Source organism: Bos mutus, chromosome 22 (assembly GCF_027580195.1).
Source record: "Bos mutus isolate GX-2022 chromosome 22, NWIPB_WYAK_1.1, whole genome shotgun sequence".
Taxonomy (NCBI): domain Eukaryota; kingdom Metazoa; phylum Chordata; class Mammalia; order Artiodactyla; family Bovidae; genus Bos; species Bos mutus.
Genome location: NC_091638.1, coordinates 34,290,473 through 34,309,590, shown reverse-complemented (window position 1 = coordinate 34,309,590; position 19,118 = coordinate 34,290,473). Strand labels below are relative to the sequence as shown.

The 19,118-nt window shown below is 35.5% G+C and overlaps 1 protein-coding gene across 1 annotated transcript in view; it reads right to left on the bottom strand.

The window, feature by feature from the left end:
* SUCLG2 (succinate-CoA ligase GDP-forming subunit beta) overlaps positions 1 to 19,118 on the bottom strand; it is a 272,885-nt gene that overhangs the window by 93,891 nt on the left and 159,876 nt on the right. Inside the window, exons 8-9 of the mRNA XM_005890960.2 lie at positions 13,644 to 13,805; positions 11,151 to 11,293 (exon numbers count right to left, since the gene is read on the bottom strand). Of these exons, the coding sequence (XP_005891022.2) occupies positions 11,151 to 11,293; positions 13,644 to 13,805 (305 nt within the window). The remainder of the gene's footprint in view (positions 1 to 11,150; positions 11,294 to 13,643; positions 13,806 to 19,118) is intronic.

Here is a 19,118-nt window from a genome sequence, read left to right as displayed (position 1 = left end):
TATCTCCCTCTTCAATAAAGTCACTCTTACTGTTGGATGAGCCTTTGCCAACCTCATGGTTGACATTCTGACTTGTACTTCTAGCTGAGTTCTTGCCTTAGCTATGTGCCTGGTAGGCTAGTCTCCCTACAACCAAGCTTCTATTTAAAAGGTATTGTGCATGAATGGCATCTGATCCCTGCACTATGGCCTGTGAACTGTGGAAATAGCTACCTGTTAATAGAACACCTTAAATACTACTTAGGAATTGCCTCCCTATGTTTGTACTCTTGTTGTCTTCTACTAACATGCTGCTTTCAGGTAAGATCTGCTACCCACCCTCACAATCTTCCCTGTAAAACCAACTATTCTCCTGCATCTGGCAGCTGGATAAAGCCTCATCCCACCCTCTGAAATGAGTTCCTTCCTTCCATCATTTACTTGATCTTGTAGGACAAAGTCTAGTTCTAGATTATGGTCCTTATCAGGCAGCCCTTTCTGATTAAAGTCTCACCAAGCACACGACATTAGCATCCAGTTTAGGAAATGAATTATTTCAGAAAGACAACTCATTGAATTCATTATGCTCTTCTTTCAGACTGAGAACATCTGGCTAGATGATGCATATGGAAACAAATATGAATTGTCGATATGAACTTGCTCTGAAAATACATTTTTGGAGAACTTCCTATGTTCTACATGTGAGATGGGTGGCTAGAAATAATGAAAATATAATAATAGTTGAACAAAACTATGGACTGAAAAAAAACTCAAGGAGACTGTATTTTTAGCTATTTATAAAGAATATGAGCAAATGGAAAGTTTACTGCATAATCAGTAAGAAGTGGGAGGGGGAAAAAAGAATATTTCAAGGTAATTTTATGAGACCTAAGAGAAATGAATGAATAAAGGAGATTATTGACTGGTGAGAACTATAACTGTAAATATCATATAGAAAAGGGAAATTGGGACAAATTATCACCAATGTGATATCTGATGAGGGTGATAAAGATTTTAAAAAACACCTATTTTAGAAGTTTGCCTGAGGTGTCTTATTCCTTTACAGAGAATGCAAATAGAAATCAATGGATTCTCATGGAAGTTCTTAAGCAAAATAATTCATTAGGGAATCCTGCCCCCCCCACAAAAAAGCACTAAAAGATAAAGGTGAGTTTATTTTCCTACTTCTACCAAGTCTCATTCTTAACTCCCTTTCATCTTATTAAATTGTACATAACATGAAGATATCAGGAAGCTAAAAAGACTCATTGTAAAGTGCAGCGGTAAAGAATTCACCTGCCAATGCAGGAGACAAGAGATGCAAGAAATGTGGGTTCGAGAAAAATCCCTTGGAGTACGAAATGGCAACCCACTCCAGTATTTTTGCCTGGAAAATTCCCTTGACAGAGGAGCCTAGCAGGCTTTACAGTCCATGGGGTCACAAAGAGTCAGACATGACTGAGCATACATGCAAGCAGATCAGGAAGATATTGAACTGAGTAAACAGGAAAGGGCATTAGGCTACCTCTAGGATTTTTAGGTTATTTCAAGTCCAGGCAATTCAGAATGACTGTATCAAATATTAATGAACAATTCACCATTAATTCTGAAATAATTAAACTCAAATTAGCAGTGCATGAAAGTAGTAATTGCACAGAACACTGAACAGGTATCCAATGTGGTTTTGGATTATACTAATTCTCTTTTTTGATGTTATAAAAATTTGTTTTGTACCATAAAGCTTTTTATGCTTTTTACTATTGCATTTACAATGATACTTTACTCTGATTTAGCAAATATGATTTACAAAGTTCATATAGTTTTTGAAAAAGATTTTAAATAGAATGCTTCTTTAAATTATCTTTAAAGTAAAAAGAAGCTTTAATAAGCTGATTATTAATATTGCTAGTAAAATTCATGGGCAGAGAGACCAACTAATAACATGAGAATATGTTTATCATGTAGTATTGGACTAATAAAAAAAAAGCCATCAAAAGGAAGAACATTCTAGTTATAACCTTATACAGAAGATAGGCATAGATAATGCTGGAAGAAAATTTAACAAACTGTAACAGCAGTTCTGTTATAGAAATAAAGTTAGGGGCATTTTTTTTTTTTAATTTTATACTTTAAGTAGGAAAGGTAAATTTATAAAAGTAAAAAATGATCAATTTTGTAAATGTAAAGAAAACTTTCAAAAAGCATAAAGTGAAGGGATTTAAACAGGTAAGGAAATCACCTTACCTGAAACGTGAAAACTAAATTAAAATGTTCTCAAGGTTTATTCACTTAATCCAAAGTTATAAAGCTGCTATGTCTCAAAAGTCATTTATGACACATTTCAAAGTTTCTCATAATCAAAATACTTCCCTTAGGAAACATATAAATGCAAATTATGAAAAGATTTTGTTTTTTGTTTTATTTTATAGTAGGAGTTCCTAAATGTTCTTTCTTAGAAAAGATAAAATGGAGGGTCTCTAGCAAATAATTCTGAAGAGCTGTCTTAATTATCTAAAACTTTATAAAGGCAATTCACATTATTCAGAGCAATATGGTCTAAAGTTGCAGTGAACACTGAATTAGTGAATACTGAACCATTGCTCCTAGGGGAAATATAGGGTTAGGTTCCTGAGAGCCTTTGGTCACATTTTTGTCAACCTTTCAATATATAACCTTGTTTTTTGTGTAACTTTGGCCAACAACATTGTAAATCATGGCTCAAGAAACCTTATGTAAGTTGTATTTTCTCTATAAGGCAGGTCACACTAGACAGTATTTTAGCACTACATGTGGGTCTGTTTTAAACAGCAAAATCACACACCAAAAAGGACAAAAAAAAACATGAAAATGGGGCACTAAATACATTATGAAAATGACACTTGTTTACTGTAGGAGCACTGAAATAAAGGAAAATGCTGACTTGTTTGACATTCACTGAGAACAGTGTACCACATAACTCAAATTTTTCAAATTCTGTGTATTTTTGCAAAGAACTGTGAAAAAAGCACTGAGTACTGATTATAAGATCACAAATAAAGTTTAGCACATATGCAAATTTGCAAATATTGAACCTGCAAATAGTGGGATCAACTGTACGAAGAATCCTGGTTGAAAAAAATGCATATTAGGTTACAATGAAATTCCTTCAATATTTTGAAAAACATTCCTTGAAAATAACTAAGAATCTTATTAAGAACTAGAGAACTATGCCATTTTAATCACAACATTCATCCTGCCTTAAGTCACATTTGGAGGGATTGGGAGTACCATGCTTCCACTTACAACTGTACCTTAATATGGTGATTCAAGAAGCAACAAATTTAAAAAGACTTACTAAAAGTTTCATGAAAAACTAAGTAAATAATAGCCCCAAAAAACATGCATTAAATGGCCTCACTTCATATTATTTCAGGAGGACATACATATAATGAAATAATAAAAATTTATATAGACCAATTCAAAGACATGGAAAAAAAGTGTGGCAAGATATATAAAAGAGCCCATTCCTTTGATTTTCAAAACTGCACACATGCCTGTATTTTAAATGTGAAAAAGAGTGACATCACAATGGAAAATTGGGCAAAATATATTAATAGGCAGATCATAACAAAAGTGATAAAAATACTCAATAAAAGAAAAATAATTTAAAATGTTACTTCTCATGACAGTAAAGAGTCACAGTAACAATGGCCAGGATGTAAGAAAACTTATTTGATGAAAACTCTCTATGTTCCTTCAACTAATACTGAGATAATTTGGCAGTAAGTGTGAAAAACTTAACCTCTGCATTCATCTTTACCTTCATACTTCTTTTTGAATTTTTTTATTTTTTAACTTTACAATATTATATTGGTTTTGCCATATATCAACATGAATCTGCCACAGGTATACACGTGTTCCCCATCCTGAACCCTCCTCCCTCCTCCCTCCCCATACCATCCCTCTGGGTGGTCCCAGTGCACCAGCCCCAAGCATCCAGGATCATGCATAGAACCTGGACTGGCAACTCATTTCATATATGATATTATACACGTTTCAGTGCCATTCTCTCAAATCATCTTCATACTTCTGTAAGTTCATCTTATGTAAATAAATCTCACCTGTTTCTAAAGCTATGAATATATGGGGGTTCACAGCGGCATTATATTAAGTTGGAAACACCCTGAATACCAAACAGAGGACTGTTTAGGTAAACATATATCTATACAAGTGTACACTGTTTAGCCACTGAAAATGTTGAGTACTGTACTAAGACACGCAAAAAGCACATAAAAAGTGAAAAGACTATACAATAGTTATATATTACTGAAAATAGTTTTGTAAAAAATGCTATATTATTCATCAAGACATTTACATATATAAAATTTAGTGTATTTCTGTACTTTTCTGTTTTATGTTTCCCTAATTCAATAATTAGGGGAAAAGGCATACTACATAGAAATCCACTCCAAGTCAAGCCGATTTCTTCAGCAAGCCCACATGGACATGCTACTCATTTAGGAAGTAGACAATGAGACAGTAACTCCCAATTCTCTGGCAGTGGGGGGCAGGGTGGGGGCGCACGGCATGACAGGAAGAAGAAAGAGGATTCAGTGTCTTCAGTCTCCTGAACCCATTGGGGCTCATCCCACCAGACTACAGTTCACTTCTGCAGAGCAGAGGAACCAGAGGTATTCACAGTTCAAAGGTTCTTAACCTTGTTCTCCAGAATAATTTTACTCAGTTCACTCTCCACATCTAGTGATTTCCTCTACCGGGCAATTTGGACTCTAAATGTGACAGTCACTCAGTAATGTCGGACTCTCTGCGACCCCATGGACTGTAACCTGTCAGGTTCCTCTGTCTCTAGAACTTTTCAGGCAAGAATATTGGAGTGGGTAGCCATTCTCTTCTCCAGGGGATCTGCCTGACCCAGGGATCAAACCCAAGTCTTCTGCATTGCAGATGGATTCTTTACTGTCTGAGCCAACAGGGTAGCCCCTGGATTCTAAAACAATACCTCAAAAATAAAAGTAGTAAAACCTTCAGATGTCTTGATCATTCAACCATCCTAAGATTATTCTTAAGATTCAGAGATGCCTGACATTAATCTCAGCTATTATTTGTTCAACTTGTTAGAATATACACTATTTTCTATATTTTCTAATTGCTAAGGTCAACTACTTCCTTTCTCAATGCAATAAAATTAAGAATAAAAAAATTCCTAACATTTAATAAAGTAGATATTATTTCCAACCTATATGATATTACAACTTGACTAGTGGTCCATTTCTCTTTAACAGTCTACAAAGGCCTCTCCATATAGGATTCATAATGAATTACTGAGCATGCTGAGATTAATCATAAAATTTTACTAAAATATCCCAAAATCTGTTAAATTCTTTAAATCACTTACAATGAAACAAAGTCAGGTACATTAAAATCTGAATATTGAGAAGTGGAGCAAAGAGTACAAATCTTATTTTTTTATTTATTTCTGAAAGTATGTCAGCAAGGAGCATGAAAATAGATTTATTTAGAGTGTTACATTACAGATGCTTTGAAAATGTGGTAGCTATCAGACATACTGATCATGTGTAAGATTCATAAACAACTGCCTTTGCCAGGACTTGGCTCTTACTGGGAAGTGTTGGCAGATAAGTTGGGCATGGAGAGCCAGACAGTCTTGGAAATTTGGGTCAAATGGCCATCGGGAAAAGAAAAGCAAATGTCAGCATTTATGAATTCACGACAATAGGAAAATCCCTGCGAGCAGAAATGAGCACGGGGAGGATGGTTTTCCATGTTCCAGTGTACGCACAGTGGTAATGTGAAACAAGGGGTGAAACCAAATGAAGGTTGTGGATCCAGAAGCACAAAACCATTTTTACTCTCTTCAGACTAGGCTATCAGGTAGGTGATTACTATAAAGAATGGCTGCTTCTCAACTCTATATGAAAGTAAAATTAGTTTTCAAACTGGCCTGTAAGAATAGAAATGCACAGTAATCATTTCAAAAATAATGCTCATGTTTAAAAAGTACTGGACCTTATATCTGAAAACAAACCCCTAAAAGAATTCTATTAATTCCCAAAAGAAATATTCCCTTGCAGATAGGGTATTTCAACAAATATAAGTGGTAAATGATAAAATGAGTTTTGTTTCATGCCTCTGGATAAGCATGTATTTAAGGGAAAAAGAGGATCTTGTTTTGCTTTTAAATAAACTCTAACTGTATGATAATTAACAATATAGGAGGCATTAGTATGTTATTAATTTCAAAATATAACAACTGATGGCATTTGCACAAACCCCTTATCAAAAATACAGCATGCAGTTTTACATCCTTGGCCTCAAATTCTAAAGACTTTTCAAGTACTTACCACAGAGTTAAACCAGCTGGCCTCTCCTCAAATTTAAACCAAACTGTATTTTGTGGTTCTCCCAAAATATGAATTTAATCCTCCCTTTATTAAACTGTGTTTCCTTGGCTGTCTGGAGGGAGAATCACTGCACACTACTGAAACTGCTTACACATTTCATCAATTTCAAAGCAACCCAGGCAGTAACACTGGTATCAATGAACTGCTTCAGACAGCTCCCATTTCTGCAGACAACCATTTATTCCCCACTGTTTCAATAATTCTAAATCTAAGCCTTTAAATGATAATCAAAATGAACACTCAAGAAAAAAGCATAGAAACTAAAAGTTTTCATCATGCTTTAGAAAGGTTTGCCAAGTACTTTACATGTATCTTAAATGATGATAAAACAATGCATTGGGGTATTATTTTCATGTCTACTTTATTTGTGAGGTGACATAAATTAAAAGAGTATATTCACATCGCTAATAAACACATGAAAAGGTGTTCATCCTGATTAGTTATGAGGGAATGGCATCAAACCACAATAAATACTACCACATGCCTACTAGAATAACAAAAATGTTCGTGAGGGTTTCTCACACATGCCTATCAGAATGTAAATTGGCATGTTTAGAAAACTGTTTGGTAGTACACATTCACACTGAGTATATGCATACCCTATTGCCCACAAATTCTACATCCAAGCATATACACCACAAAAATATGCTCCAAATGGCATGTATGATTATGTTCATAGCAACATTATTCATAGTAGTAAAAAATGAGAATCACACAAATGTCTATCAATAGAAGATGACATAAAAAAGCTCTTGTCAAGTTATACAATAGAATACTATACAGCAATAAGGGTAAGTGAACCGCTACTACATAAAATATGATTGAATCTGAGAAAAAAAGTCAAATGAAAGATGACAAATACAAAAGTATATACATTGTATGATTCCATTTGTATTATGCTCAAAACCAGGCAATACAAATCTTTGACAGTAGAAGTTAGGAGAGTACTAGCTTTGGGAAGAAAGCAGGGTTGAAGGAGATGGTGCGGAGGTATAAAGCACTGCTGTGACAGTGACTGTCCCAGTGCATTCAAACTGCTGTGACAAATGACCATGGACTGGGTGGTTTGAAAAGCATTCATTTCTCCCAATTCTGGAAGCTGGCAAGTCCAAGATCAAGTCACCAGCACATTCAGTGGCCGCTAATTAGTACACAGGTGGCCATCTTCCAGCAATGTCCTCACACCGAGGAAGGGGTGAGAGGGCTCTCTGGGAATCTCTTTCATAAGGGAACTAATCTCACCCATGAAGGTTCTACTCTCATGATCTAATTATAGCCCAAAGGCCTGGGCTCCTCACACCATCACACTGAGGGGTAGGATATCAACATATAAATTATAAGAAAACATATTCAGTCCATAACACTGGGAATGTCTTATATCTTGATGTGGTCAGAGGATCCACAAATATGTTCACTTTGTCATAATTCATTGAACTATCTACTTACAATGTAGATAGTAAGTTTGACCAGTGTTCTTTATGAAAGCTATTCTTTTAATAAAAGTTTATTAAAATTTTTAGACAGTACTGTCATGTGAAATCATTGCCCTTTAAATGGGAAATATATGTATCTCAATTCATACAATGAAGTGACTCTCTGAGGTAATAAGTACTATTACTATCTCTATTTTATAAAATAGGAAACCAAGATACATAAAAGTTACATGACATGCCCAAGGTGCCACAGTCAACACATGTTAAAGACAGAATTGGAACCCAGGCTGGCTGGCACCTGAGCCCCACTAAGAATCTCTTCCAAGTATTTGGTGCTTATATAGCACATTTCCTTCCTAAAAGGCTTTGAATATTGGACTCTATTGGACCTAAACCAGAAAGCACAGTAAAATCAAGATAACAGACTTCTCAAGTCATAAGCTACTGCTTTTCAAAATCAGGCCTCCAGAGGGCAATAAACTGGCTTAACTTTGGACAACAAAGCAGAGGTTACTGTTGAGATTCATAACAACCATCTTTTCCTTTAATTCATTTATGCAATATGTTCTACATACTCCACATGATGTTGTACTCATTTTTTATACATTTGGAATTTTAAGTTCAAAATTAAAAACAAAAGTCAAAAGCACGACTCAGGAAAATAAAAACATAATGCGAACATTCTTGATAGTATTTCTCCTTTAAATGTGCTCAAATTCTTTATAGACTGGCACAGAATCCTACTTCTACTTTCTAAAACAATTTTACTCCCTATGATTTTAAGAACACCTGTGTTTAGAATCTTATAAGTTAAAATGATGAGGGTGAGATCTTATCTATTCTACCACCAGCAGAAAAAACTCTATTACCTTTCTCTCATCTCAAGCCCAGCTGGAAAATAAGAGAATTATAAAATATTTAATGATACTTTTCATGGGAATCCAGTTTAGAAAGTGCGCTATCTTGGAAAAATTCTTGTTTTAAACAGTTTGGCACAGGAACTTCATTTTACATATACTACAAACAAATAAGGAACACATTAGTTATAAAGGTACTTGGGTTAGGTCCCAATGAAAATCAGCATTTGGACTAATAGTCAAGTGAAATAAATATAAGTCTCAGCTCCATGGCAGACGTTATGAGTGGAAATATATGTCAATGCATAATATTTTTCATGAATGAGCATGTTTATTACTTGATCAATAGAATTAGCTTGTACATATAACAAACAAGCAGTTGCTACTATCACTTGATTTAAGTTTAACAACAATGGGCCTTCTGTTATTTTTAGTTTTAGTGTATTCAACTGACTAATCCTTATATCTAACAAGAAAATCAATACCTTTGAAATAATTAGCTTTGGGCTCTGGGGAATCTCTAGTCTGAGCAACTGGATGGGGTTCTACTTGAAATAATTACTGCCAAAATTACAACCAGTTTCCTTGCAAGATCCAATCAATTCATCGATACTATTTTTTAGCCTCTGTTCCCTGAAATCTGTGAAACAACGCCAGGATTGAAAATACCCATTACATTTCTATGCTTTTTAACTGACTTTGAAATTTCAAGATTTGGAAAATGTACTGTGAGATGAGCCAAGCATTCATTTTCCTGATATAGCATGAGAAAAATAAAATAACTCCCACATACCTTTATCTACCCAAGATGACAGCCAATCTCAAAAAAGTTTAAATACTCCCAGCACTTGAAAATAGGAAAAGTCAACATTTTTTAAGAGATTGTTTAAAAAAAAAAAAGCTTTCCAAGTGATTTTTCATTCCCTTTCTGTACTTTAATAAAATTAAAATTCAGGATCAGCCACTAAGAAAAGATACTCCAAAGAAAATGCAATATGATTGTCCTGGTAGATCTAATCCTTCCTGGCTCTCTTTAATGCTCAGCACTGAATTCCAGTCAACACTAAATGTGCAGTATTTTATTACAGTTGCTTGTCCTCTGGGTATTTTGTGGTTCAAGCAGTTGAAAGAACTGTGTATTATGTACATGGTATTTACAGATTTCAATTGCTTTGAAAAGCTCTTCAATAAAAATGATTCTTCCCTTAGAAAGGAGTAGAAAAGAGGGATAAATGAATTCATAAATGATTAGGGAGCCTCTGCTAATGTCCCTACTTAACCAATGAAAACAAGGTGCTTCTGTTAACAGAAAAATCACCTGTGGACAATTCATGGCTGAGTGACTTTGGACTTCAGTCACTTTGCTATTTCTGAACAGCAGTGCAGAAATGCAGATAAGTTACTGATAATGTTTAACCATTTTATGTGTGTGTGTGCTAACTATAAGAAAAAGATTTAACAAAAATGTAAGGTTACCAACTAAGTCATAATGAAAACAGACAAGCATACCACTAACCTAAGACAAAACTGTATACACAGGAGGCCCAAAATGCCAGTCTACTTATGAATGGGAAGTTTCCATATTAAGTTCAGACAACATTTGAATACATATTCAAAAAATATTAGCCTTTCTATATAATGATATCTACCTAAATCTTATCACAGACAACTGAATAGCTACAATGGATGCAAATCATACTGGTCTTTGAACTGATTAAGTATTTACCAAGTACCTACTATGCACCTAGCAAGACAGCTACATTCTAGTTAAGAAGAAAGGATGCCCATGGAATAACATTATATATACTGGTCTTTGAACTGATTAAGTATTTACCAAGTACCTACTATGCACCTAGCAAGACAGCTACATTCTAGTTAAGAAGAAAGGATGCCCATGGAATAACATTATATGTACTTAGAGCATATGTTACAAGCTGTAACACATGAGATGTGTAATCATTAGAGATGAAAATTAAAAAGCATATAGAAGGATGTGAGGTCATCATTTCCCAGTAATACATAATATTATAACCCTGTAATTTTCTTCTGTCTTAATCTTATAATACCTCAGCACCTTTGAGGAAGGTATCTGAGACTCAGTCCTTTCTAATTCACATAAGCATAGAACTAATCACTTCATTGTTAAGTACACACAAAAAATATTTCATGTCAACCAATATTTCTTTATTTGCATGACACTTTAAAAAAATTTCCTTCCACCTCTCAGAACTTTATAAACAAAGGCCCTGAAGTAAGATCCTAGGGGTACTTATAAGCCTTTTACCCAGATGATTTAAGCCATCATGAATTCCAGTGTGATATAAGGCAGTATTTGCACCTGGGGCTGGAAAGTATTATACATGTGCTGGCTTATTAATCCTCAGCATCAGGAACAAGGCAGATCGTTATGGTGAGAAATCATTACACCATGAAACCTCTCCTACAAAAAGAGAAGTTACCTTAGGATCAGCTGTGAGTAATTTGAATGCTTGATATACTTGAGATTCCTTTACACCACCACCAAGATCCAAAAAGTTGGCTGGCTTCCCACCATTCAGGAAAATGATGTCACAGGTAGCCATGGCGAGTCCAGCACCATTAACTGTGAAATGCAAATGGTACACAAGACAAGATAAATATAGCAACATCAAAGGGTGCATAAACTTTGGCCCTTCTCCATATTACTAAAAGAGAAACCTGACATTAATAAGCCAGTTTCCAGCCTACCTGACATTCTATTCAACCAGAGAAATTCATAGACTTTAAAAATACAGAAACAGAAAATGTACAAAGAATAAACAAAAAATACCCAGGAATGGGGAGAAGGATTTATTGAGAAGTTAAATCAATCTGGGAAAGACAAAGGGAAAAGCTTCATTCAGTAAGCAATAAATCTGGACTACCTCACTCCAGTACTCTTGCCTGGAAAATCCCATGGGTAGAGGAGCCTGGTAGGCTGCAGTCCATGGGGTCACAAAGAGTCGGACACGACTGAGAGACTTCACTTTCACTTTTCACTTTCATGCATTGGAGAAGGAAATGGCAACCCATTCCAGTGTTCTTGCCTGGAGAATCCCAGGGACGGGGGGAGCCTGTTGGGCTGCCATCTATGGGGTCGCACAGAGTCGGACACAACTGAAGCAACTTAGCAGCAGCAGCAGCAGTAAAGGGAAGAGTTTTAGGTTCTAGACAGTATAAAGTTTAAGAGATTTGGGAGAGAGGGAAAAGGCTATAAAAAGTTGCTAGAGCCCTATGAATTACATCATTTTTAATATTCTTTAAGAGATTTGAGTAAAGAACGTGATTTTTTTCCATTTTTGCTTGCTGTGAATACGCTCCTTTGAATGTGGCATCCCTCGGGGGGTTGAACCATAGGGGTTCCAACTTCAATAGGACTGAAATACTTTTTTACACTCAGTGCAACTATGCATGATTATGTGTTCTCTGGAGAAATGAAGAAAACAAATGAACAAATGACAGCATCAAAACAATATTCCTAACCAGTGTTACTGTTTCAAATTAATGTAAGAAATGTTCACTAGCAACCTGATCATTAAACTAAAATACGCCAACATCCTAGAAGCTTTCTTTAAAATAAAAAAAGGAGTTTTAACATCAAAATTCTTATTTTCCAGAGCTAAGTTTTATTGATCAATTGCACTTCTTTTGCTTCCTATGCATAATTATAGGAAATTATTTTCCTTAGTTAGAAAGTCCTCCCCGCCACACACACACAAAAAAGTCTCCTGAACATTATAGAAACTCTCCAGGTAAAGTACCTTTCACGTTTTCTGACTGTATTTCTCAGATAATGCCTGTGAACTGTGACTAACTAAGCCTGGGACAACTAATATAAAAATTTATATATGATCTTAAAACAATGTGAAATGTATTAATCCTACCTTTTGAGACTGCCACCTTGACCAAATCATGCATACTTCCACAGAGGCTACAAAGAATATGCGTTTAATTTGCTCTAAACACATCATTAAATCTTTCCCCTTTCTAAATGCCTACAAATATTGAGAGCATATTAGCTTATCAAGATAAGAATAATGTGAGTGATCTAGTACATGAGAGTTTTTGCTCCAATATACAGAAAGAGCTTTTGGTATCACTTGTAATTGGATGTCATTTTCTACTGTATGAACAGCAAACTACTAGATTAGGTCTGTTCAGTTCTGAATATAATGATACTGTTGGTTTAATGAGCTACAAATCTTTTTTATTTTAATTCCATTAAGATTGAGACCTCTGTTTCAAGTGCAATGAATTGATTTCACCAGAAACATAGAAGCATATAAATCTCAGTATTATATGCTGTGGACAATAACAGAAATTGTATTGCCTCTTTAGACTCATTCTTATCTCTGTTAATAAGCCAGTATCACAAATTTAAATGACTATGATAAAATCAATTGTCTTATTAATAAGCTGACATAATGGAGTAAACATTTGATCATTTGGTTTTCACAGAACCTCAAACTTTAGTATAATGATTAAAGCATGCATTCTCTTCAACTTCCTCTAAGAAAGCAATATATTTTAAACACAAATTTCGGCAAAGGTTCTGACTTTTAGTAGTCAAAATTTAACTGAGATGCTTTAAAATACTGGTCCTGAACTGGGGTGACTGTGCTTACCAGAAGGTAATGTCTGGAGACATTTTGGATTGCCACAGCTGGTGACAATGCAGCAAAGGAAAGAGCCTGACAGCGAAGAATTATCCCACCCAAAATGTCCATAGGGCAAGAAGTGAGAAACCCGACCTGAAACCAGTGACCACAGGCCAAAATGAACTTTTGAAAGAAATTTTGGGTTTTTTTTAAGAGTTTTTGGCTACAAAAATCTAATATGTTCACTTGCAATTGGGAAATAACATTTTAGAAACCAGAGGTCTCTAAACTCTGCAAAAATTCACAAATTATTATATTGATATAATGCTTTCTTACCAAAACAGGCAATGTTCCCATCCAGTCCTATGTATTTTAGATCATATCTGGCAGCTTCATTTTCAATGGGCTCATTCTCTGATTTGTCATCCATAGCAAATATATCCTTTTGTCGGAATTCTGCGTTGTCATCAAAGTTTATCTTGGCATCAAAACAGACAACTAATAAAGAAAACACAAACATACCTAAATATCTCCTAAGGATCTATAAATTATTGGGTTGGCCAAAAAATTCATTCAAGTTTTTCTGTCAGATGTAAGAGAAAGGCTCAAATGAACTTTTTGGCCAATCCAATAAGTTCTCCAGGCTGAAAAGTGCAAGAGAAATAAAATCGAATACTGTCATTTTTTCTCAAGCTTCAGACAGAAGATGCTGTTAAGGCTTTATCTTTAAAGTTTAAGGCTACAAAGACAAATACGACACGATCCCTGTTTTCAAGGGACTTACATTCTAATAAAAAGCATAATAATTTTTATCTGTTGGTTTCTATGAAATGACAATATAAGTTGCCATCACTCTTTAAAAGCTACACACTGGCATAGCTAAATATAGCTTTGATTTGAAATATTTATTACAGTTCCTATTTTTAGTAGTTAACCTTTCCTGTCAATACAAAGAGAGACTAGACAATAATGCTTAATATTGCTATCCTCCTACAGCCTTCTTCTGATGTTGCAAGATGACGTTTTTATTTAGTCACTATCCTCACTAATATGTCTAGAAGATTTGGTGGAAAGAATGCCAAGTCAGAAACATTAGATTTTTTAACTTATTTGATCCTTAACTAACTCTGTAACCTTGATAAAAATAACCTACTTTCTTGCTGGACCTCAGTTTTCTTATTTGAAAAGTAGAAAAAGACAATCCCCAGACTGCTGATAGACTTACTCTGGGGTCTGATAAAAGCATACCATGATCTTGATGTGAGCAGGACGATCTTATGCTTCTTGTGATTCAAGTTACAAAACATTAAGCGGCCAAGACTGGTCTATAACAATGGAAGGCTGCCAGGCGTTATTAGCACCACGGTCTCCACCCACTGGTGCCAGCAGGAATCTCTAACTCTCCTACTGGAGAGGAGCCCTGGACACAGTGAAACTCACTCAGTGACAGGACTGGACCACAGATAGTTTTCCTTGACTTGTAGATCTTCCACATGTGCAATCAGGGAGCTACTGTGGTGGGGAGAGGTGGCATTCTGGTGTCTTGGATCTGACCTCTTTTATTACATCCTTTAGAGCAGAAATTATTGTCTAGGATGATACTCCATAATAATCTTTTACTTCACTTGGGATATTGACAGGCAGGGATCTATGACCATGAATTTACATATTATTCGTTCTCCACCAGCACTACTCATAGGCACCTAAGTCTTTTCAGCAAAACAATCACCTACGTGCATTTCACTGGAAAGTAATGACCATGGTTTGTTAATACCACCTGCTTCTTCTGAAAAGAAAATATCGTTATCTTGTAGCATCCTGGAGTTAAAGACCCCAGAGAGAGGGTTTTTTTTTAAAGTCTCTTTACCTCAGTAAGTGAGGATTTTGGTACAAATCTGTGCAAAACTGGCATATTAACAATGAAGAATTCTCAGCATAAATAAAAGTCCAAACCACAAAGTACTTAAAGTAGCAATGACTGACAAGGGACAATCTTATATGGAATTTAATATCTGCCTGAGTCCTTTGTCTTCCCACAAAATGTCCAACCACTTTACCCACACACTATGAATATACAGAGCGAATGAGTAATTACTTTCCAGAAATCTGAATGACAGGATTCTAGTTAGCAAAGGAACAGGCCAATGTTCTCTGCTTGCTACAGTAGCATTGTCCTAGCAATTAATGACTTGTATAACAATCAGTAGGAAAGCAATGTCACTGTTGGCTTTCCACTGGGTTTATAAACATACTTTAATTAATTTATTAGCAATTTTAGCTCCTCCATTACTCATTGTCAAGATTACTTGGAACAAATATGTTCAGAATTAATGGGCAAATGCTATGAAATTGACTTCCTAAGTGAAGAGTTTCAAGTAAAAGAATTCTTGGTCAAGATCAATAAACTAGTATATCAAAATAGGTCCAGGCTGATCTTTGCTCCTTGCAAAGACTACAAGCTACTTGAGAGAGAGTATAATTAATAGGGATGTATGCAAAGCTCAGAAAGCAGTCTCAGCTAAATGTCTGCAAAGTCAGATTTTCAAGTCTCTTTTTCCTTATGGCATGTATGCCTAGTAGAGAAATGAGTTCACTGTTTGAGGACCACCTTGAGAGAACTTTAGAGTTAACCAAGAACTTAAAGATAGTGACAGCGGGATGACAGGGTTATCTGTAGGTAAGAAAAAGGTGTATGGGCCCTTGCCAAACATTCTCTCTCTTTAGAGAAAAGTAAACAACATAATTAGGTCAAATGTATATATGTTCAAGTGCTTTTAGAAGTTAAAAACACTACACAAACAGGAAGCAAATAAAGCAACTTAAGAGTAAAGAAAGATAACCAAAATTGAACTGCCATCATTAATACCTAAATTTTTTCTGGGGAGGGTGGTGGCAGAGGGAAAATAAGGCCTTTGAGGTACATGGAGTCTGTTAGACACATATTTGTTAAATCTGCTTAGTATTTTTAAAACGGTCCCAAACATACAAAGTGCTTTCCAGCCTAACAATCTCTGTTTATAATGTTACCTCATTTGAAGTTTTCCCTTGAACTTGACCACTTAATGTAGACTCTGGTATCAAAAACACCTGGGGAGGAATTACAACCATCGTACTTCCTAACCAGGGAGCCACTGTCTCTCTTAAGTCCAGTGGTCTTGTCAATCAAGTGGGACCAGAGCATTTTCTACTGCCTTGTGCTGCTCGAAGGGCAGGATGCATGCAAGCACTTAGCCTCACTAACAGCTGGCACTTACTAGTGATTTTTATTATTACCACTGCCATCTTCTATATGCACAGTGCTTTCTTGGGGCTTCAGAAACAGGACAGGTCCTTAGGGCCCAGGATATAGGATTCTCTTCTCTTCCTATCACTGAAAATGACCTGTACTTGTTCCTTTCCCTTATAATCCTAGACTTCAGTTCAGAGTAAATCTAAACTAATGCCTACTGGAGTTTACACATATACAGATTACCTTTTCCTACAGGAAAAATTTTAATGGTTGGCATTCCAGGCTTTGGAACTGACAGAGAAGGTTTTTCTTCAAGGGCGATGTTGAAAGAGATGACTTGGTGATGCTTGAATCACACCACGCATTTGCATAAGGTCAGGGTGGTTATAGATGAGTATAAAAAAACCCAAGTGAGACTCTAAGTCGGAGGGGGTGGGTAGAGTATAGCCCTTAGACCAGCTCATTGCCTGTTTTTGTAACCACAGTTTTACTGTTATTCGGTCATAACCATTCATTTACATACCTCTCTGGTTGCTGTCCCAAAACAACAGTAGAGATGAGTGGCTGCAATAGAGACTATAATGCCACCAAACCCCCTAATATTTACTGTCACTTTACAGAAACAGGTTGCCACTCCCAGCAAAGCTCCAGTTTGCATCACATCCATATCCTACTTTAACAACTGAAAAAATAGACACAGGTATTATATATATATTAGTGAGAGAGAAACTTAGAAAAGTGCATCACAGTAAAGTGAAAACAAAAAAGTGTAACAAACAAACCAAAACCTGCAGCTTGCACAAAAGGAACAGATCAATCCCTGAACACTGATTGACACGTATATGCTAATTTCCCCCTGTAAGACCTCCTCCAAGAACACGTCCAGAACTGGTGGATTAAAAATGTATTGTTTATGTCAATAAGAGCACAATAAAATAAACTTCCTTGCTCAGACCTTGGCTTTTTCATTTAATAAGACAATACACTATGGTAAAATATATTTTTGGAGATGCTGAGCTTGGTTCAGACATTAAGATTTTCAATATCACATTAATAACACTTCAATTCTATAGAAAATTCAACTTGAACAAAGGCCATTCTATGTACAAAGTGGGTGAAAAAACACACCTATTAATATTTATAAAACAATTTTCACCATCAAAAGCACATGGTTACATGCTTGATAGATTATACAAATGAATTTTCCTTCTGAACGAATATCAAAGAAAGCTGCTGTACTTATATTCATAGAGTGTTTTTGTCGTTTTGTTTAATGGTGTGAGATCCCGTGACCTGCTATTTCAACAACCTCAATGAACAACGTGACTGGCAGTTATTGGCCTCTGACCCTAGAGTTTTAACAGAAGAATGTGCCACAGAATTAAACAAAAGAAAAATACATTTAAGAGGGGAAGATTCACACATAAAAGAAACATAAACACAACAGGAAATAAGACTTTCATAATTAGTTTGAAAAATAACTTGTCTTCAGCAATGTACTGAATTTCATTTATGATAAATAACCATACGTGCTACAGAAATGCACTTTGCCAAGATGGCCTTAAAACGCTGATACTTCCCAATTAGTCCCACTTTCTGTTAAATGTTACTGTTTGAGGAGTTGTATACTTTTTGAGAACTTTTCTTTAGTTGCTGTGAAAGGAGAAAAATAGATACTAGGCGGGAGGGAACTTCAGAGGGAGGTAAAGAACTGAGAATGTTCTCGAAAATAGAGTTATGTATAAAGAGAGAAATACAGAGAAACACCCACCAACAACATGGGCACAGAGCAACAGGGTAGTTATTTAGGGAAATTAATCCGAAGAAAGAAAGGAATTTGATATGCCATTTAACTTTGGATCACCCAGCCTTATTTCCCATAGAATCTTGGCCAGAGAGTCTCAGTTTTAAACTGGATTTAATTTCTTTAGCTCAGTGAATGAATTTGGTCTCCAACTGATGAAAATGCCTTAAAGCAGGAATCCTTAATCTCAGGACTACTGACATATTGAGTGAGATCATTTTCTGATGAGGGAGACAGCTCTGTGCCATGTATGATGTTTAGTAGCACCCCTGGCCTCTAGAAGCAAGTAACATCACACATTCCAAGGTGTAACAAGCAAAAATGGATGCTAACTAGATTCACTGTGGTGATCATTTGGCTAAAGAGATACACACACAGATATATATCAAATCATTATGGTATATACTCGAAACTAACATAAGGTTATATGTCAATTATATTTTAGTTAAAAAAAAAAAAAATGTGTCCAGATGTTGCCAAAGAGCCCCTGGGGAACAAGATGCCCATCCTTGCCACTGAGAAACATTGTTTTAAAGATACCAAAGAAAAGTGTCTATGTGCGGCATATCTGACTGAAAGTGGGGTGAAAAGAAATAGGACATAAACTCACACAGTGTCTTACAAAATAAGTAAATGAATGAAGATAGGTAATTTTTTTTTTAAACCCTGTTTTTTACCTGGCTACAGATTTAATGAATAAAATCTGGCACTGCAATTAGACAGTAAGGAAAATAGTCCATTTCTCTCTATTTAATTGATAGCTTGCTTTCAGTTCAAG